General features: G+C 57.5%; 1 protein-coding gene across 13 annotated transcripts in view; it reads right to left on the bottom strand.

Annotated features, from left to right (window-relative positions):
- Nucleotides 1–505: 505 nt before the first annotated feature.
- ASCC2 (activating signal cointegrator 1 complex subunit 2) overlaps nt 506–20,959 on the bottom strand; it is a 35,501-nt gene continuing 15,047 nt past the window's right edge. For 6 of the 13 annotated variants that reach the window (XM_081542665.1, XM_081542668.1, XM_081542672.1 and 3 more), the window contains 15 exons: nt 19,645–19,712; nt 18,445–18,555; nt 17,464–17,576; nt 13,457–13,531; nt 12,917–13,024; nt 12,579–12,647; nt 12,297–12,371; nt 10,789–10,960; nt 9,364–9,578; nt 8,283–8,402; nt 3,642–3,735; nt 3,260–3,390; nt 2,635–2,734; nt 1,424–1,503; nt 506–1,037 (listed from right to left, as the gene is read on the bottom strand). In XM_081542665.1, the coding sequence (XP_081398791.1) occupies nt 866–1,037; nt 1,424–1,503; nt 2,635–2,734; nt 3,260–3,390; nt 3,642–3,735; nt 8,283–8,402; nt 9,364–9,578; nt 10,789–10,960; nt 12,297–12,371; nt 12,579–12,647; nt 12,917–13,024; nt 13,457–13,531; nt 17,464–17,576; nt 18,445–18,555; nt 19,645–19,712 (1,703 nt within the window). In that variant the 3' untranslated portion in view covers nt 506–865. Of the gene's footprint in view, nt 1,038–1,423; nt 1,504–2,634; nt 2,814–3,093; nt 3,391–3,641; nt 3,736–8,282; nt 8,403–9,363; nt 9,579–10,788; nt 10,961–12,296; nt 12,372–12,578; nt 12,677–12,813; nt 13,025–13,456; nt 13,532–17,463; nt 17,577–18,444; nt 18,556–19,644; nt 19,713–20,959 lie in introns of all 13 variants that reach the window. The other 7 variants (XM_081542666.1, XM_081542670.1, XM_081542674.1 and 4 more) reach the window with 4 other exon arrangements.

Here is a 20,959-nt window from a genome sequence, read left to right as displayed (position 1 = left end):
GTGTGGCCACTGGCCGGTCGTTCTTGGGCAGCTATGAGATGGAGAAGACACCACTCATTGGGACCAAGGACCCTGTAAAGGCCAGGGGTCAGACTGCGTGTCCGACCCCTGGTTGCCCACCTCCCGGCTGTGGCCTGGGCAGCCACCTTCAGGTCTCAGTGCCTGGCCGCCCTCCCTGGCACTATGGCACTGGAAATCGTACCTACCCACTCCCTAAGGTGGCGGTCGTAGGGGCTGCATGAGGTCACGGTAAGGGCTGGACAGCAGGGCCTCACACTGGCCCCTCCTTCTACAGGCAGGGAGCAGAGGCTCAGAGAGAGGGGTGATGGTCTTTAGGCCACACAGCGAGGCGGAGGAAGATCAGGAGGGCTTAAAGTGACAGGCAAGCACAAAAGGCTGATGGACAGAGCACTGTCCTGCCCTCTTTCTCTCCTGATGGCGGCCATCGCTGGACTAGGACGGCAGGGGCGGGGAGGGGAAGCAGTCACAAGCCAGGCACAGACCATTTCTTGAAGGGGTCAAAAATTTTATTCAAGGGCCTTTTTTGTTTTCTGTTTGTGAATATACAAGCTTCCTGCTGTCCGGGAGAAAGGGAGGTGGTGTCTGGCTGCACAAGGTTTGGAAGGCCGGCCCTGGGGCTCCCTTTCCGTCCCTTCGCCTGCTTGCTGGGCTCGCGGTTCTTCGGCCGCGGGCTAAGGCACTGTGTTCTGCAGGAAGGCGCTCACAGCTGGCTGGTGGATGACGAAAGAGGAGGCCTTCTCAGGGGCTGCGAAGCTGAGACTTGAACTTGGGTCCCTGGCAGGGCACCGACTGGCGAGGAGGCCCCAGGCGACGGTACCTCCCGGCTGGCCCAGGCGCAGCAGTCTCACGATGGGATCATGCCTTTGCTTCTCTTGCGGTCGGCCATGGTCCTCCGGTTGTGGTTGGCCCGGGTGGCCTTGCTGGCTTCCTTCTTCCTGCGTTCCTGCACGGTCTCTCGGCTCTGCCCGTGGCCCCGGGGGCTGCCAGCCACCACTGTGGAGCTGTCATGCCGGTACCTGAGGGAGGAACAACCCGTCCCCAGAAGAATCCCTCAGCCGAAGGAGAAGGCCCTGATGGGAAGGGGAAGAGCCCGCTGCCTTCCTCCGGGGTCCCCAGGAGGGGACACCAAGCTTGGGCCAGGACACCCCCATGCCAGCTGCAGGTTGTACGAGAAATGGAGTCTGCCACCCATGCACTGAGTGACCTTTGGCAGATTACTTAACACGTCTGGGCCTCAGTTTCCTCGTCTATAAAATAAGGACAATCACACGACTAGCTACTTCCCAGATCTGTGGCCAGAGCAATCTTAACACATGTAAAGCACTCGGGGTGTGTGTGTGGGCTTCCTGGGTGGTAGGCTGGGGCTTCCCCCTCCCACCAACACAGCGCCTTAAACGCTCACCCCTTCCTGGCCAGGAAGGCCATGCGTCTGGCTTCCGCTTTCTCCCGCAGCACCGCAGGGTCCTGCAGAAAGTGGTCGGGCTGTGGAGGAGAAGGGAGAAAAGATCACGAGCTGCCCCCTTTCCGGAAGCCGGGCTGTATCTGGCCCCATCTTGGGGATGCCCCCTATGCCAGGAGTCGGGGGGCAGCCACGGCATGGCAGGGCGATGCCCCAGAACTCGGCTGGTTGTTCTGGTCCAAGGTCTCCACCGGAAGCCCCCTCCTCTGACCCTTGTGCCCATTCACAGCAGAGGTGGCTGACAGGTGGTCACAGCTGGAGCTGGATGACAAGGGGGAGCGCAGAAGCGGCCAGGAGGGCAGTCTCTAGAGACCAAGGGGAGCCTGGAACCCAGGGGAGCCACCTGGAAACTGGCGCTTCCCCTCGCTGGTGCCAAGGCTAGGGGAGACTGGGATCCAAGGACCACAGACAGACTTTGGGGGTGCGGGCTGTGTCAAAAACACAACAAAACAAGGGGAATTAGTAACCTGTGGAAACGGCAGGATTTGACATAATGGGCTGACCCCTTGCCTGGAAGGAGGGAAAGCTCTGGAAGGTCCAGGCCTCCGCAGTGCTGAGCAGCCCCTGGGCAGGGGTGCCTGCTGCCCTGAGCCTCAGTGTCCATCAGGCCCTGCTACTCACTGACGTTGGTGGCCTGGCCCTGGACACAACTGAACCTGTCACCCTGGTGGGAGGACGTTGAGGGGCGGGATCCAGGCCTCCCAGGCTGCAGCCCTGCTCACCCCGAGCAGCACTGCTCTCATCTATTTTCTATGAGGCATTAGTTAAGATTTCACTAGAAGAAAAAGTTTAGTGGCTAAAAAATAGAAAATGTTCAAACCCATCATCACAGGTGACCTTGGGCTCTAACGCCTCTCTGATGTCGAGAATTGCCAACCTGGGCATGGAGGCTGGCCCCCAGGCTCCTGGGCCTAATGAACCCAGCAGCTCAAAGGCCTGGCCTCTGATCCTTCCTCTGGGCCCTTGCAGGGCCTCGGAGGAGGCTTCTAAGCCAGCAGCTCTTCAAGCAGACATTCTGGGCTCAAAGGGACCCCCTTCCCGGGCAGTGATGCTGAAGATGCCTCAAGGCCAGGCTCTGGGAAGCGGGGGGCAGCCCCTCATTCACCCCTCAGAACTGTACCCTCCCCTCCACCTGCCAGTTGCCAACGGGGTACCTTGGGGGCTTCGACTGCAGCCTCCTCCTCCTCTTCCTCCTCGTCCTCCTGCCCTTCCCCGGGCACTCTGGTTCTCAGCACCTGAGGGATGGTGAAGGGCCTGAGGGTTGAGAGAGAAAGGGAGATCAGAGACTAGATTAAACCTGGAGAGCGGAGCCTCCAGGGGAGGAGGGGGTACGCTGAGAGGGCCCGCCAGGACTGGAAACCAAAGCGCCTTTGAAGCCAGCTTTGCTCCAGCCCCTGGACTCTGTGTGGGTACCAAGGTCTGAGGCGGGGGCTTCAGGGAGGCTGAGCTGAGTCCTGGGGGCAGGGGTGGTCTCCAGTCCTCTTTAGTCAGGGCGGCTCTGCCTTTACTGGGGGAGTTGGGGAACCTCCCTAAGATCCCACTGGGGAAAGTTTTCTGCAGTTAAGAAGAAAACTGGAAAACTCCTGCATGAGACCCAGTTGATGGCTCCTCACTCAGGGTGGGCTGGGCCAGCCGGCCAGGGGGATGGCTAGGGCTGGAGGGACCACTGGACCAGGAGTCGGGAGGCTTGGGTTCAGGCCCTGGTTTGGTCACTGGCTTGCTCAGGAGACCAGTATAAACCAGAGGCTGGGGGAGGGCCGCCCACGTCAACAGCCTCACCTGCGGCTGATGAGCTCGTCATCCGAGTCCGCATCGTTGGCGCCCACCTGGTTGCCATCGTATGTGTCGTCGTACTCATCCTCGTAGTCGTCCCCGCGGTACGGCGAGCCCTCCCCGGGCTGCAGTGGCACCTGCGGCGGCCGAAGCGTGGGTCCGCGGGGCCCGGGCTGGCCCACCTTCCCCTGCAGTGGGGCTGGCGGCCGGGGACGCCTACCCCGCCCCGCCCCGTCCCCTGCCCCCTCACCGCCTCCCCCGCAGCCACCTACCTACTCCCCCGACCGCCTACCTCCCCTCGCCCCGCCCACCCCACTCGCCCCGCCCACCCCACTCGCCCCGCCTACCCCCAACTCGCCCCGCCCACATCCCCACTCGCCCCGCCTACCTCCTCCACCACCACGCTGTACTGCTCATAGCGCTGCCGCTGCGCCAGCACCTCCCGCTTGTCGTTCAGCAGGCTCCGCGCGCTCTCCTCCTTCCTGACGTCGAGAGGGAACAGCGGGGAGACACGAAGGAAAACCATCAAGCTTCGAGGGCAGCGGGAGGGGGCCGCAGCGCGAGGGTCCAGACAGAGCACCGCTCACTTCTCCTGCCTCTGGCCGCCGCAAACCGAGATCAAGCACCGGCGGGGGGCGTGGGGCTCACCAGGTCCAGCCACTTCCGAGGCCCCCCACCAAGGAGCAGCTATTAAGAGTTTCAGCCGGGAGACTCCCCTTCGAGGCGTCCACCCCGGAGAAACGTTGGCCCCCGCGCAGAGGTCTGATTGGGGATTTTCTTTTCAGCACTGTGTGTAACTGAAAAACGAGAGCAACTCATGTCCATCATGGCCCAAGGATGGGGGCCACATGACGCTGGGTGGCAGTTCTCAAGAGCGACAATTTGTGCTGATGGAGACAGAATTCTAAGATATCCTCCAGGGGAAAAAAGCAAGCACAGAGAAACACACAGTGTGATCTCATCTGTGTAAAAAGCAGAGGGCAGACCAGACCCGCCCTCTCCTCCTGCAAGGACGTCCTTATCTATGCACGTGAATACAGACAGAGGGCTTGTAGGGTGCCCCTCAACCCCAGGTTATTCTGAGAAGGGGCCTGAGGTCACCCCAATCATTTCAAACGAACAAAAACTGAAAAAACAGCAAGCCCACAGGGGGCTTTCGTAGTCTCCTCAGCGGAGCCCCAGCTGCTCCCTCTCACCCCCGCTTTTCAGCCCAGGGACCCTGTCTGGCACGCGGTTCAATCTCCCATGTCAGGTGACACAGCAAGAAAAGTCTGGAAGTTTAACTCCCGTCCTGTCACAGGGGAGGCCAGCCAGGGGCGGGGAGGGCCGTGTTTGGGAACACAGTGAGCTACAGCACAGCTGCGGTGGGGACTCGGGCCTCTGGACTTGGGGCTTTGCAAATCTGTAGAAGAACCTGGCTTGTCAGACACACAGGCCTGTGGAATGTAGTTTCTAGCCCTGCAGGGGAAAATCAATATGAGATGCCAGGCAAGAAAATCGAGCTTAGCTGTGAAGTCGGGCCTCTGGAATGTATCAGGAGTAGGGGGGGAAAAAAAGAAGAAGCACAAAGCCCGTAGCGTCCATAAAAATCTTCTATTAACCGGCTTTTAGTGCGGGGAGGGCCAGGCGCCTGAGTCTGGTGGGCTGTGTCTGGCCTGGGAGCCTGGGACAGATCAGAACTGAGGCCCCCAGCACGGCAGGTTAGGACCTGCTTCCTTCAACTTTTTTTTTTAGTTTTTTGTTTGTTTTTATTTGGTTGTGCTGGGTCTTAGTTGCAACATGTGGTATCTAGTTCCCTGACCAGGGATCAAACCCAGGCCCCCTGCATTGGGAGCACAGTCTTAGCCACTGGACTACCAGGGAAGTCCCCCTTCAACAGTTTTTAATAAGGGCTTACTATGAGCTGGGCTGAGGAGAGATTCAGAAGAGTAATATCTGGATTTGTCCTCATGGGACTCAGTCTAGTGGCAAAGAGCAGAAGTGTGCTAGATGAAGGCACGCATGTCCTGGAAACACAAGGAAAGTAGAAATGAATGGGGGTGTAGGGGCCTGAGTGGGGGGGGTGTGTGGGGGAGGCACTGGAGAAGGGGTCTTGGAAGCTCCGTGATGTGGAGATATTTGGTCTGGACCAGGGAACCATCTCAGGCCACAGGAATCTGTCACCTCATGCCAGGAGAGGGAGCCCGTGACCGTGGCCTCGGCCCTTAGCAGGCGCTCTCTCTGCCAAGCTGAGGGCTGGAGAGGAGAGAGACAGAGAGGAGGTGAAGGGGCCAAGCTCGTTCAGCTGGAGCTCCTGGTAAAAGCGCACCCATTCAATCAACACAGGTTTCCGGAGGTCCTGCCAGGTGCCGGGCCCCGCGCTGGGCCAGGGGACCAAGGATAAATGAGCGCTGTCACGTTCTCTCTGCCGCATCCCACAGCCCCTGGTCCACCTGGTCCCACTGCAGGCAGAGGGAGGTTCTTTCATGCTGCGTGGCCTCTGGTTATGTGGCTCCCCGGCAGGACCACAGAGAAGCCTGGCAAAGTGCCCCTGCCTCAGCTGGGTCCTAGGAGAGGACACAGGTAAGGACAGGGTCCCTCGTCCAGGAAGGCTCTGGCCCCATGACCTCATACGAAGCCAGAGAAGGAAAGAAAGAAAGGGGCAAAAGCAGCCAGGAGAAGACACACCTGAGGGCCAGAAGGCAGCCAAGCCGCAGGAGCTCCAGAGACTGTCTGGAGCAGGTGCCTCCTTTGCCGCCCTCAAGCCCAGGTACGTGCGGGCTCCCCTGAGGCTCGGTCACCTTTCTCCCCGCGTGACCTCACCGCCTCCTTCCCTGGCTGCGATACAGCTGCAGCAGTGTGCTTGGTGCTGACCTAACAAGCCCCTCACCTCACCCCCGCTCCTAGCAGCCCCTCGTTTTGCTCAGGTCCTTCCCCTCCTCCCTGCTCCGGGAGCCCTGGAGCCCAGCTCCCCGGTGGGACGTGAGGGGACTCAGGGGGCCTCTGGGAAAGGTCTCCTGGTCTCTAAGAGAGATGCAGAAAGACTTGGCCCCGACTTCCTGGTGGCCCGGTCATTTCTGGATGTCACGCTGCGGCCACCCAGGGGCCATGAGAAAGCAAGCTGCAACCTTGAAGTTGTGGCTACACCACAGGTCACTCACGCCTCAACCGCGCTACCCTGCGACCGCCTGTCCCACAAGGGGACAGATTCCCTCATTTCTTGAGCCATCTAGGGCTCAAGTATCTGGTCTAACAACGCACAGACATTTTAACTCAAGGGTGACCTGCCTTGTGCTGCTTGATTTCTCATGTGTTCTGTGAAGACAGGGCCCAGGCCCCAAGCTCCCGCCCTGCCCACATCAGGACGGGTGACCCCTCCGTGCCCCTCCCAGCACCTCTCCACTCTGTCGCATCTTGATTGATGGTCTAAGTCATTCCCAACGTCTCTGTGCCATGGGAGGGCGAGGCCTGGGTGCCCGTTCCCCTTGTCTCCCAGTATGTCAAGCACAGGATCTGGCCATAGTCAATCACTTAATAAATATTTGCTGAGTGGATAAATAAATAATGCGCATATGAACAGAGCCGCCTCTTTGTAAACCCCAACCCCTGGGCTACCCAGCGTGAGTCCAGTAAACGTCTGCTGCCCAGTTTCTGTGCTGGGTGGCCAGGCGCCCCTTGGAGCAGGGGGACAGCCCTCACCGTGTGCCCCTCTCCTGCAGCAGGGCCTGGAAGGGCGGGCACTGAGACGGGACAACATCGCCAGCCCAGGATCTAGGGATGTCGCAACGTGTGTGACTAAGCAGTTTGCAACAGCTTCCTGTCCAGCCAGCCAGATGGCTTTAGAGCTGCCCTGTGCCAGGTCCCCGAGCCCTCAGACAGCCACTCTACCAGCGCTGGACAGTCCCAGGAGCAGGGAACAGCTTGTGCTTCTATCATTGGGGCTCCTGTCCTAAGAATCGGGCAGGGCCCTCTCCCCTCTCTGCCCTTCACTGCCTCCATCTACGTGATGAGGGAGAAGGCGAGCTGGACTTGCCCAGCGGCCCCCAGCTTTGTAGAGTCCATGAAATAGCTCCATTCACGCTGGGGGGCTGGCACCGGGCTGTCACCGTCTGATCCTGCCACCACGCTGTGTGGCTGCTGACTCTCAGTCCCTCCAAGGGGTCCTCAATCCAAAGCCAGGGAATCTTTCCAGAACATACACTGTACTGGTGAAGGGGACCCTTGCCATGCTCCCCATGGCCTCGGGGCCACCGCCCCTGCTGTTCCGTCCGACTGGAAAGCTTCTCCTGCCCGCTCTGCACAACTGACCCTCCCTCATCCTTCCGCCGTCCACCCCACGACATTGTCTCTGAGAAGCCTTTCTGCCTGGACTGAAGCCCCAACTAGAGGCTTGGGAGTCTGTGCACCTCCACCTTGGAGAATCTGTTTCATCTGTGAGTTCATGGGGCTCGTTTGCCAAGCCGATCAGTGCAAACGCCACGTGGGCAGGGACCGTGTCAGTTCCAACCCCCACCACGTCCCCAGCACCTCATAAATCCAGGGCCTAGAAGCACCAGGCAAATATTTGTTGAATAAATGAATAAATCATGAATGGACTTTTCAATGCCAAAAAAGTACGAAGGACATAGACCAAAAATAAGTAGAAAGGCCTTCAAATGGAATATATTCACTTGGGCAGAGCCCTTCACTCTCCCATTGTGTCCCTGGGTGGAGAGGCGCCAGTCAGGGAGCACTGCTGAGGAACACTGCCCAGCTCTCCCACCCGGGGACTCCTCCGAAGATGGGAGAAGGGAAGAGGGGCCGGTTTGGCCCTGCTGGCCTTTTGCTGTCAAGAAGGGCTCACTAACTCTGCGCACAGGGTTGGAGCCTGAAGCCGGACTGTTAGAGGCCCGGAGCCCGGCTGCAGGGAGCATACCAATCTGGGGTATGGGGAAGCCCCAAGCGGAAGCTCTGTGACCACGTCCATCAAGATGACGGCCCTGGGTTTCTCTTGTCCTCTCTGCACTTGCAGAGTTGGGGTCTCTGGGACCCCATAGCCCACCGGACTCACCTCCTGCCCTTGTGCACCCGGCTCAGGTCCACCGAGTCCCTGCTGAACACATCAAACTCGTCGTTCTGGAAGATGTTGTGACGAGACGTCAGCAGGGGCGTCGGGTCTGGCTTCACCTGTCTGAGGGGTGGGGCATAGAAATCCATTTCAGGGGGATGGTCCCCTTCCCACGTTCTGTCCATCAGAGCCTCCACTCCCCAGCAACAGCCACACCTGGGACACGGGCTAAAAACCTGCCCAAGCCTGCCCCGGGCTGGGGATGTGGCCACCCCACACACGTGCCACTCACACAGGTTGTGCTCCTGACAACTCTACGAGACAGACAGTCAGAGGTCACTCAAGCTGGGTTTTTTTTTTTGCCTCAGTGCCTTCACCTGTAAAATGGGCACATGGAGGCTGAGGAGTTGGTTCAAAGGCAGAGCTAGCTTCATTCTGGAAGTTACTCACTCATTCATTCAAGAAACAACATTTATTCATGGAAGAAACACCCATTTGCCCTCATTCTTGTTGCCCCCAGGGGCTTCAGGGAAGGAGTGGGCCCAACTCAGGAAGGGTGGGTGTGGGGAAATTCTCTGATAGTCCAAGGGTTAGGACTCCACCCTCTCACTGCCGAGAGCCCTGGTTCAATCCCTGGTCATGGAACTAAGACCCCGCAAGCTGTGCACTGAGGTCAAAAAAGCCCCCCAAAACAAAAATAAAAACAAAGGAAAGAAGGGTGGGTATGAAGGAAGTGAGAAGCTTGGCTGTGCTCCTTCAGTGACCAGGCAGGCAGCAACATCAGAGCTCGGAGGGCTGCAACCCTGCAGTTGCCCCCCGCACCCCGTCTTCCCAGGAGGTGGAGCAGGGAGGCCCGGCGGCACCCACTCTGAGCTGCGGGGGGCATGTGAGGACCTCGGGGGGCCTGAGGTTCCTGTTTCCCCCAAGAGGACGTCAGCTTCCGGGGTTGGGCACCCCCACCATGGGGAGCACCAAGTATGGGACACAGTTGGAGGAGTGGGAGGCAGAGGAGATGGGAAGGGCCCCAAAGAGGAGCCCGAGGCAGTCTGGGCGCCGCAAGCTTCCTCCCACCCGCTGCTCCCACCTGTCCAGGCCGCGGTCCAGTTGGCCAAGGGTGGGGGCCAGCCGCCCTTCCAGGATGTCGTTGATCACCTGCTCGGGGTCGTAGCTGTAGTGCTCCAGGCAGGCCAGGATGAAGCCCTCGCCGAGGTCTGGCAGCAGGTCCTTCACTTGGGAGATGAGCGAGTCCAGCTCCACACCACACACAGTGGGGCCCGGGGCTGCGGCCGCCCCCAGGCACTGCGGAAGAGACAGAGGGGAAGCCTGGGCTGGGCCGGGGCCGGGTCCCGGCGACCTGGTCTGAGTCCCAGCCCTGCCCCTCCTGGCTGAGGGACCTTAGCCAAGTCTCTGAAGTCTCACTGAGCCTCCATTTCCTGCTCTGCGAACGGGGGTACGGCTTACCAGCTGAGCTGCTGCTTCTGGCTATGTGACCTTGGGCAGGGCACTTAGCCTCTCTGAACCTCGGTTTCCTCCTTATAAAACCCCCAGACTACACCTACTTCATACACAAAAAGTGCAGAGCACAGAGCCTGGTGTGGACGAGGCTGTCCATATGCAGCTGTGGCTTCTGGGAATCAGCCCCTTTCCCCCTCTGGCAGGTTGACACCTGAGGTCAGAGGGGAACAGCAACCGCTGGAGCTGGCTGATGTGGAGAAGCGCCCCTTTGGCTTGGAATGGGTTAATCTTTTCAGCTTTTCAATTAAGGAAATTCACAAATCAAAAAAACAGTAATAACGTCCTCCATGTTTGAGGCAAGAAGCCAAATGGGGAAAAGGTGGTGGGGAGGGGACCACCATTCTCCAAGGCCTGGGGACAGTGGACACGGGGCCTGGGGCCTAACACAAGGACAGCAGCGCCTGGCAGCAGGGCCGGGGGGCCGGTCACTCACTCCTCGCGGCAGCTCTGAGCACCCACGTGGAGACGGGGACCCTGCCATCCCCCCGCTTACAGGGGAGGAACCAGGGCTCACGTGAGGGACATGCCTAAGGCCTCACAGCTGGCGGGTGGCAGAATCAGGATACGCCCCTGAGTGGCCTGACCCCAGGGACTGTGTCATCTCAACTCCCAAGTCACGCTGCCTCCCGACACGCAGGGGAGAGCCCTGGGTCAGCGGCCAATCAGTAGGACCACAGGGGTGGTGATGCTGGGTTCTGGCAACGTCCGGAGTGACAGCACCAGCTCAGTGGCTTCCCCTCTGTTTAGAGAGCGCCAACCGAGATTTCATGTGGAAAAGCGCCAGTGTTTCACCTTGTTGGGGGAACTGAGGCCCTGACGGCTAAGCGCCTTGCCTACCTCATAGGCCGCCCAGCTCGCCCTCGGCTCAGAACCCTCTAAGGGCAGCACAGAGGAGGCTGGAAGCTCAGAAGCTGTCAACCCCAAAACAAACCCTCTTGCTCCAGGGAACACAGAAGGGAGGTCTCCCGCTGCCCCGGCCAGTCCCGTCACACACCTCCTCCTCCTGGGGCAGTGAGGACGGCCCGCTGACTGCCTCCGCTGCCTCCCCCACCCCATTAGGGTTCTCAGCCGCAGGCGGGTCTCTGGCGTCGGTGGCTTTCCTCCGGTCCACCCCTTCCCAGGCACTCTCGACCGCCTGGAGGATGTAGGCGGTCCGCGTCTCATCCCTGTGAGAAGGGGTTAAGGGGTCTCTCTCGGGAACCACAGCCCTCTCTCCACCCCTCACTGTGTGGCTGAGGCCAGGGGCTGTCTGGGCTGCACCCCGCGGGCACCATGGGCTCCTGGGCTGCCTGGGGAAACGGGCCAGCCCACGGCCGCAAGAGCCTCAAAACCCAGTAGCTGCCTCTCAGCAGAGAGCAGCTCTGCGTAAGGGCAGGGCCAGGGTCTGGCAGCCGAGGGTCCTGGGACAAGGCGTCCGGCTGAGCCAGCAGCTCCCACCCTGCACTGACCCCCAGGAGGAGGGCCCAGCGGGGGCACAACCACCGGGCATCCTGTCCAACCGGTTGTGGGCTTTCTGCAAAGGCTGGGGGCCCACAGGGTGTTCCTGAGGCTGGACTGAGCAACCTAACCCCCACCATTCAAACGGCCTTCAGGCTCATTCCTCCTGGCCTCTAGTCCCTCTCCCATACCCCGGGTGCTGCCAAGCCAGACGCTGGGTAGTTGCTCTAGACTCTCTCACTCTACTTTCTTCAAAAAAAAAAAATTAATTAGTTAGTTAGGCTGTGCCAGGTCTTAGCTGCGGCACTCGGGATCTTTGAGCTTTAGTTATGGTGTGTGGGATCTAGCTCCCTGACCAGGGATCGAACCTGGGCCCCCTTCATTGGGACCATGGAGTCTTAACCACTGGGCCACCAGGCAAGTCCCTCCCTCACAGCTGCTTCTAACCCAAATGCCCAGCACCCAAAGTCTGAGACTGACGAGGTCAACCTCTGCTTCCCATCCTTCCAGGTCTCTCAGCACCTGCAGGGCTCACCCCAAACTCCTCAGCGAGGGCTACCCCATGGCTCATCTGCCATGGCCAAACCCGGCCCCCACCAGACCCCTGCCCCCAGCACCCTGTAGGCTGCACACAACATCTGTGGGCTCAACAGGCAGGCCTGCTATGCCCCCGGCCCCCCTGGAACACCTAGTTCAGGGCGTGGCCATCTCCTATTCCTGTGCTCCTCTCAACTCCGCTTTCATTTCTGTGTGACACCCCCTCCTCCCCTGCCCCTCAGTGATGCTCCCCCTGCCTGTTGCTTATCCATCTCCCATCCTGCGTGAGGCCCCCGAGGGCAGGGCTGAGTTCCTCTTGGTCACACAGGCCCAGTGCTCAGCAAAGACCAGGGAAAGCAGGGCTATGTGTACCCGGAGGATCAGAGCAGTCCTCTCCTCCCAAAACAGGGTGCCAGGGAAAGCTGGCTCCCACGTGTTGTGGGGTAAACGGTCCCTCCACTCCTCTGGGTCCAACCTGGTCAGGGCCCAGGGGCTAGGCCCACTCCAGGCACCACGATGGAAGGATACAGGGCCGAGGAGGCCTGCTGCAGAAGGCTGATGTCATCGGCCACAGGGAAGAGCGCATCGTAGTCCCGTAGGAACCTGGAGGGGGGGGTGGGAGTCAGAGGGGTGGGGGGGGGCCAGCAGGCCGGAGACTTGGGCTGGTTTGCCACTCCCCGTGTCTGCTGCCCAACCACAAACACCGAAAGCTTAGATCATGGTGAGCACAGGGCAGGGGCTCTACTGTGGAAGGTCTCTCCTGGGGCTGGTGGGAGGATCATGCCCCCTCTGCTGCTGCTTCCAGCTCACCTCTTCTCCTGCAGCAAGGAGCTGAAGATCTGAAGGAAGTCTTCGATGAAGCCCTGGATGTTGTCACAGCTGGAACAGGACACAGAGAAGAGGATGAGCTCACTCCCTGTAGGCAGGCTCAGCTCCTTCCCTGCCCTCCCCACCCCTTTGGCCTCCCTCCGCCAGTCGCCAGTCGCCAGTCGGAGGAAAGAAGCATTGTTCCGGTTCCCCACCTTTGCTCGGCAACCCCAGAAACCCCAGGGCAGGGGAGGGAGCCCCGTGCCGTGAGGGCAGTGCCCTGGCTGGGCTTGGGGAGGGGGCTCTCCCGCCTGAGCAGGCAGGGGATCCCGGGCACCCACCTGCTTTCCAGAACTGGGAGGAGGCAGGTCTGACTCAGGAGGATGTGGAGAATCTCCAGTAGCTTCTTCCTGGAATGGGAGAGCCTCTGCCACAGGTCACCTAGCAGCCTTGGAGGTCAGAGAGAAAAAAAACGTAGATCTGAGAGGCAGAAAGGCACCAGGGGAGCTTCTTCACAGCATTTGCAGGTGCCCCCCTGCCCCACCCTCTACTCCCCAGGGGCTGAGAAAGCCTCACAGTGCGCTGCTGACAGCAGCTGGCAAAGGGCAACAGGCTCTGAGAGGCTGGCTTGTTCCAGGGCCACCTGTCAGCTCAAATGGTGGCTCAGGAACCCGCGGGTTAATAAGAGTCGGGAACAACAGCTGAGGGGGAAAGCCTTCCTTGCTGCCAGGAGGCTGCTAGGTAGGGAGGGAAGCACCAGCTGAATTTGCGGGGCCTCTCGTCCCCGGCCCTTGGCCCTTGACGTAGAGGGGGGCGCCGCCGCCCAGGACGGGTAAGCTGGGGCTCTCCCACAACAGCCCTCAGTTTTGTTCCTGCCTCACTTGCTGTCTTCAAGCCTCCTCTTCTTAATTGCAGACTCCAGCTCGGGAATGGCTATTTCGTAAAAGGAAGCTAGCCTGCAATGGCACACACGAGGGGAAAGGCTGGATTAGTTCAGAAATCTCACACTTCCTTAGAAAAATCAAAGCACGCTCAAGGGAGTGGGAGGGCCCATTTCCTCCTGCCAGGCTGTCCCCAAGACAAGCTTCTGCCTCACCCCAGGCTGTTCCGCTGTGGCCGGTCCTAGGGAGAGCCTGGCGGGAAGCGACCTGGAGCTCGCCCCCTGCTCAGATGGGAATCCAAGATTCAGAGGGGCTCCTTCTCACAGCAATGACAGGGCCACCCAGGACTCACCGAGCTTTGAGGAATAGATACAAAGCGACTTTCTTCTTGCTCAGAAACTGCCAGCAGTTCCCTACCTCCTATGATATCAGGGTGAAACTCCTCTGTCCGGCACATCTGTACCTGGTACAGCCCAGCCAAGCCGGCTCTTCTCACCTCAGTAACCTCACAGCCACCTGTCCTCAGACTTAAACTCTCCATCCTCTAAATTAGGAGACTGAGATTAGCATACACATACTATTACATGTAAAAGCGATAACTAGTAATGATCTACGGTACAGCACAGGGAGCTCTACCCGATATTCTGTAACAACCTATATGCGAAAAGAATCTACAAAAGAATGGACACATACATATTTTGTTGTTGTTGTTTACTTGCTAAGTTGTCCGACTCTTTGTGACCCCTTGGACCATTGCCTGCCAGGCTCCTCTGTCCATGGGATTTTCCAAGCAAGAATATTGGAGTGGGTTGCCATTTCCTTCTCCAAGGGATCTTCCCAACCACTTGCGTCTCCTGCATTGGCAGGCAGATTCTTCCCCACTGAGCCTATGTGTGTGTGTATATATATATATATATATGTATATATCTGATTCACTTTGCTGTACACTTGAAACCAACAGAACACTGTAAATCAACTATATTCCAATTAAAAAGAAACACACAAAAACCCAACTCTCCATCCTAGCCACATGCTTCCTGACCATAAGCTCACCCCGTTCCTCTCTGTGATGTGACCATTCCTCTCTGGAACCAGACACACAGCGCTCAGAAGATGCTGTTCTTACACCTTAAAATGCAGCCACCTCTCTTCAGGGGCATAATTCTATCTCTGAACATCTTAAGTTCGCAAAGACAGAAAAGCAGCTGACGTGCCTAGGACAGAGCTGAATCTGCAGCAGCAGATGTAGTGTACCCTGTAAACATTGGTCTGTCGATCGCTGGCTCCTGGCAACATTTTCCTGGTGTGGGGCTGTCCGTAGACGTGAGTCAGCAGGCCAAATGGGGCGGGGCTTTGAGGCCCACAGCGTGGCACCCAGAAGAGGACAGAGAGGACAGTTTGGCTCAGACAGTCAGGTGTCGCCACGATACACTGCTGGTGAAAGGGCAAGTGAGACAGCCCCTATGGAGGGTGATTTGGCGAAATCCATGAAAATTTCAAATGCATGTACCATCTGTTCCTGCAATTCTACTTCTAGGAATTTATTCCTCAGATATAGTTGTAAAGGTACACAATGACCTACGTGCAAAGTTAGCCTTCATGGCAATGTTTTTTTTTTTTGGTAATAGCAAACAGTTGGAAAAAGCCTAAAATGCCATCTCTGGGGTCCCCTACAATGGAGTTCTACACAGAGATACCAAAGACTGAAGGTGGTTCATGCACAGATATGCATTAAATTTAAAAGTAAAATGCCTACAGTACATATAGCACTCATAATACACCAGTATGAGTGTGTGCTCAGTCATGTCCAACTCTTTGCAATCACAGGAAATGTAGCCTGCCAGGCTCCTCTGTCCATGGGATTTTTCAGGCAAGACGCTGGAGTGGATTGCCATTTCCTCCTCCAGGGTATCTTCCTGACCCAGGGATTTAGCTCGCATCTCCTGAGTCTCCTGCATTGGCAGGTGGATTCTTTACCACTGAGTCACCTGGGATGCCCAATATGCCAGTACATGAAATATTAAAAAGAGGGTAGAGGTAGATAATGTGTTTGTTTGCTTATATATGCATATTTACATTCATATCTTCGGAAAATTCCACAAAAAAAACTAACCCAATGGTTGTGTGTGAGGAACAGAAGTGGAGAAGGAAGAGAGGGAGACTTTTCAATGTGTATTTCATACATCCTGTGAATATATAATTTGTTCAGAAAATTAAAGGACAGAAAGAGAGGAAGGTGGAGAAGGCTGCTCAGAGAGATTAGCTGGAGGGTGTTTGGTGAGGTAACCCCTTGCCTGGAGCCCTCCTGGACTGAGGCCTCTGCTCAGCACGCCTTCCTGGCCTCCAGCACAGTTGGAACAGGCTGAGCCAGCCTCAGGCTATTTGTGGGTCAGAGGCAGCGTCCCTTGCCAAAGGCAGGGTCACTCGCAGTCAAAAGTGTTTTCCTTACTTCCTCCTCACCCCGAGGTGGGTGGAGCTGCGCCCCTGCCTCCAGGGGTTGTTGCTGTTGTTCAGTCGCTAAGTCGCTAAGTCCAGTCTGACTGTTTGTGACCCCATGGACTGCAGCACGCCAGGCTCCCCTGTCCTTCACCATCTCCTGGAGTTTACTCAAACTCATGTCCATTGTGATGCCTTCCAGGTACCTCTTGGGAAATTCAGCTCTTCCAGCAAGGACCCTCCCATCTCCAGAGACCCTTTCCAAGGCCATCTGTGCCCCATTTGGGAAGATGCTTTCGCAAAATGGAAAGTGCTCATGGTGAATGAAAATAAGTGTAAGAACAGCCTGATTGTTCACAGTGATTTTCATTTCCTACCTCTGGGGAGTTCCCAGGTTTCCAGTTTGTCACATTTACCATGAGGTAAATACCTTTTAAAAAATTGTGACATTTTTAAAAGTCCCATCCCCACCCTTTTCTTCTGGGGACAGTGTGGACCAGAGCTTTTTTCTAACGTTCTCTGGGAGGCTGAGCAATCCTCACGTCTGATTTTCAAGAGCTGAGGGGACCCAGTGGGCTCAGGGCGCCAGCTGCCATCTCTGGCACATGTCTGCGCTAGATAAATGTTTTGTGGAATGGCTGAGCAAATGACCCAATGGACAGAGGGCTGGGGGGATGGAGTTGGATAGCTCCCAGAACGGTGGGGGGAGATGCCTGGCAAGAACAGCCAGAGGCCACTGAGAACAGGACAGCCCCCCACACACACTGTTGCCAGGCAACGAGCCAGTTACCAGCCCAGTGGTGGGCACCCCTTTCTCACTGCCCAAGGAACGGATGCCCACGGGGCTAAGTGGGCAAAGAGGGTCTTTCTCCCTCTCTTGTATCCCTTTCTTGGTCTTTCTCCATCACAGCAGGATCTTTCTATGACTTCTTTGGATAGAAGCCTCCAGGGCTCCCTCCTGCCTCCACGATAAAGGCCCCACTCCCTGCCAGCATACATCACACACAAGGTCTGACTTCCCTGGGGCTGCATCTTGGGGTCACCTCTTCCCCAAGCCCACTCCCCCACTCCCACCCCGTGTCACACTGCACTCTGTGGCTTTCTCCACGATCTGGGCCACCGCAGGCTTCACTGCTGTCAGAATGCCCTTCCGGCCACGCCAGACTTTCTCTGCCTTTTTCTTAAGGTCTCATCTAAGGGTCACCCTGAAACCGTCTCTTATTCCTCCAGACAGAACCGTGCTCCCTCGTCTACATTCCTGATACGGCCCCACCAGCTGGCCCCACGTGGACGCACGCGTATGAGCCTCCCCGCGGAGGCCGAAGTCCTCAGCCTGAGCCTAGGCACCCTCTCGCACTCGCTGTGCCCGCCCTGAATGGAAACTGCCCCGCCCTTGGCTGGCGTTTTCCTCCCTCCCCCTCCCCTGCTCTTAGCCCCCCAATAAAAGTCCTTCTCAAATGCAGCCTCCACGCAGGCGGGCGCTGGAAGAGGAGGCCCGGCACGTTCTGAGCGCCCAGTAAATATTGGCTGAATGTGGATGCGGACCCGAACCTTGACTGCAACCGCTGTACCTGTAACAGAAGTCGTGTTTCTGGAAGGTCGGACAAGCCAAAGGGAAGATGTCCAGAAAGGCCCAGAGGGTGGTGCAAGTGTCACAAAGGTAGAGGACGACGTCCTTCAACTCCTGTCAGGCCAGAAGAAAAACACCGCATTATTCTTCCCCAGGGACAGCTCTGGGGAGGGTCTGAGGCCAAGCGGACAGAGCCCAGCGCGCCCCTTGGGTTCGCCTGCCGCAGCTCCAGCGACGCGTACCCAGGGGGGTCTAGGGTGACCTCTTGCTCCAGGTTAATACGATTCTCTCTTCGAAGCTGAAGGGGAACCCACCCCTGAATGTGAAGACAGCGCCGAGGTCCTGCACAGAAAACACGGCCCAGGGAGGCCAGGCCAGCCAGCCCCCACTCGCTGTCGGGTCTGGAGAGCCCGTGGAGAACAGGCAGGGCTTCCTCAACGCTCCCTGATCCTCCCAACAACTCAAACAAGAGGCTGGGCCGCCGGTCAGATCTCCACTTTACAGATAAGGGAACTTATCTGCGGTTCACGGGGCAGCGTGCCCTGCTCCCACGGCACTCGCGGTGCCCTTTTCTGGAACGCTTGTTTAAGGCCTGCTTTCCCACGACAGCGCAGTGCAGGAAGGCAGCCCACCGCAGCCTCGCCCCGGCTCTAGCTCCGGTGCTAACACAGGCATCTGCTTCTGTAACCACTTGGGCCTCACGGCCCAGCCTGGGGGCTCCTCGGGGCGTGCTGGTGCCATGCATGAATGGCCCCATGAGTAACGCACCCAGGAACCCGTCCAGCTGAACTAAGCGAAGGCTAAGCCTCCATGCTGTTCCCTCCGCGACTCCATGAATGAAGCGAGAAAGCCTGCTGAAATGTCCTAAAGCCTGTGTGACGGGCCGGGCCGCCTGCGGGGTGGGGTCAGGGGCTGTGAGCAGAGTGAGAAGCTCCAGGCCTTCTCTTGGCCAGAAACAGGCCAGGCTGAAGGGCAAGCTCACCGGGAGAGGCATGTCGCTGGGGGTGAGCCGGCCCCTCTCCTCGAGCTTCTGGGGTGTGGCGCTGGCCCCGTCTCCGCGCAGACCGCAGTGCTGGAGGATATTGCTGAAGACCTGTGAACACAAGAGGCGACTCTCTCACATCCTATTGAACCAGCAGCGGGGACCCCTGTCCTGCAGCGAGGGACTGGTGACCCCAAAACTGCCTTGGAATCTTCAGGATATATGCCGGTGTCCCTGGGACACCAGGTGAAAGAGTGACCTTCTCAGTGACCATCTCAGAATGGAACCTGTGTCAAAAGGGAATCATGGGGACATCGTTCCCGGAGGACTGTGGTGAGGATGACAATGATGAAAGATATGTAATAATATATTACATGGACGAAATGTGGGTGTTACCCAATCGACTGGACAAGTGTTATGGGGATGGACATTTAAGAGATACAGTCAGCAACATGTATTTTTGGATGCCCTGTGGATGGCAATTTATGGGAACTGTATTGAAGTAAAAGACAAATCAGCAGTGAGGGGGAAAACAGAGCCCACTGTAAAGTCATGTATTTAATGGATTGCACCACATTTAAGTTGGAGAATGAAATGGCAACCCACTCCAGTATTCTTGGCTAGGAAATCCCACGGACAGAGTCTGAGTCTGGTGGGCTACAGTCCATGGTGTTGCAGAGTCGGACATGACTTAGCAGCTGTGCACCACATTTAAGTACACTAGCAGTAAAATTCTAGAAGGTACTGTGAACAGCGCTTATCTCCTGGCAGCAGGATTACAGAGGAAGATTAATCTTCTTCTTCTATTTATTTATTTTTTATAATTTCCCAAAGTTTCTACAATGAGCATTATTTCATAAAAATGATTCCATGAGGCTTTAAAGCTCGGATTTGAGAAACGTACAGGGGTATCTTCAGGGGCAGATGGCTGTTGACAGACAATACAGAATGCACCCCAAGCTCCTTCCGTAGGAGTGCTGGATGGCCCTTAGATTTCAGTCCTGTTCGAGAAGGGAAAGGACAAATCCGAAGGAGTGAAGTGAGGGGTAGAACACAGAGATGGTCTGGGAGTGTGTCTGGGGTGGGGGGATTTCTCCCAGACTCTTGCAGGAAAGTAGAGCAACATCACCAGGTCGGAGAAGGGGTCTGCCCTGCTCGCATCCCCCCCACCCTCCCCAGGGCAGAGTGAAGAGCTGGTACCTGAAGGATGGTGGGCATGGTTTCGTCCAGGTCATTATAGTAACTTGGCTGCTGGATAAATATGTTTCCTGAAAACAGAGAAAGGTAGGAATTGGGGAAAGACGGTGGGGGTGGACAGGATGGAGGACGAGTTCCACATGGCTGCCAGCATGTTCTGTGACCTTTCCCCCTCTCCTGAGCTTGCTTGCACCAGAACAGTCCTGGCCCCGGGCCCTGCTGGCACAGAGCTCTGGCCCAGCCTAGAAACTTCCCCAGGGTGAGGGAGGGACCTCGCCTCAGTACAATTTAACCTTTTAAGCACCTCTGCCCCAGCGAATTACGTAAAAGACCTACCCGCCCTAGTCAAACCAGCTCACCCTGCCGTCCCCAGGGAATGATCATACTTGGGCACCGACAGTATTGGCTTTGTAAATGGGAGTGAGTCATCCAGGAAAATTAGGAGATGTGATCTCTTTGCCCAAGAAACCTGGGTGCTACAGTCCAGGAGTCCTGCCAGGCCGATTCTGGAGAAATCCTCTAGAAATTCTCTCACCCTCTGCTTTTGAACCTGCTGGCCATACACAGCCCTCCTCCAAGGTGAGAGGCCGGCCAAGGACCTGGGGGGAGGTTGACCACACATGTGCAGTTATTCCCAGAAAATGAAGCCCCTCCCCGAGTGTGCGTTGCTGTTGAGTCGCTCGGTCATGCCTGACTCTTTGCGATCCCATGCACTGTAGCCCAGCAGGCTCCTCTGTCCATGGGATTTCCCAGGCAAGAATACTGGAGTGGGTTGCCACTCCCTTCTCCAGGGGGTCTTCCCGACCCAGGGATCGAACCCCTGTCTCCTGCATTGCACCAGACTCTTTCCCACTGAGCCACCAGGGAAGCCCCGAGTGTCCACTGTGCTCCAAACGCTGCTGCTGTGAGTGTGGCGGTTAGAGCACACGGTCACTGGGGCAGAAACCACGTGTTCCGGCCGCCGAGCCCGGAGGGGAGAGGATCACCGCTCACGAGGGGCAAGACCGTGCAAAGTGGCACCGCCTCAGAAAGGGGCCTGGCTTCCCCATCCCACTGCGATCCTGGCACCGAAGGCCGGCTGGCTGTCAGGACGCTCTGAGTCCTAGGTGTCCTCTGTCCTTGGGCAGGGCTGTCCTTGGCTGCCTTCAACACAACCCTGCAGCCCTCACCCCATCCCGGAGGGCTTGAAAATGAATGAGATCAGAGGCCAGATGGGGCTGGGTGAGTAAGCGAGTCACTAGGTGGCTGGACTTTCTCTAAACACTTTCCTGGAGGCCACTTGGTCCTGGGATTCCAGAAAGTGTTACCGGCAGGCGCT

Source organism: Giraffa tippelskirchi, chromosome 11 (genome assembly GCF_054371585.1).
Source record: "Giraffa tippelskirchi isolate mGirTip1 chromosome 11, T2T-mGirTip1v1.2.pri, whole genome shotgun sequence".
Taxonomy (NCBI): domain Eukaryota; kingdom Metazoa; phylum Chordata; class Mammalia; order Artiodactyla; family Giraffidae; genus Giraffa; species Giraffa tippelskirchi.
The sequence above is the reverse complement of the archived record's forward strand: the minus strand, read 5'-3'. Positions and strand labels throughout refer to the sequence as shown.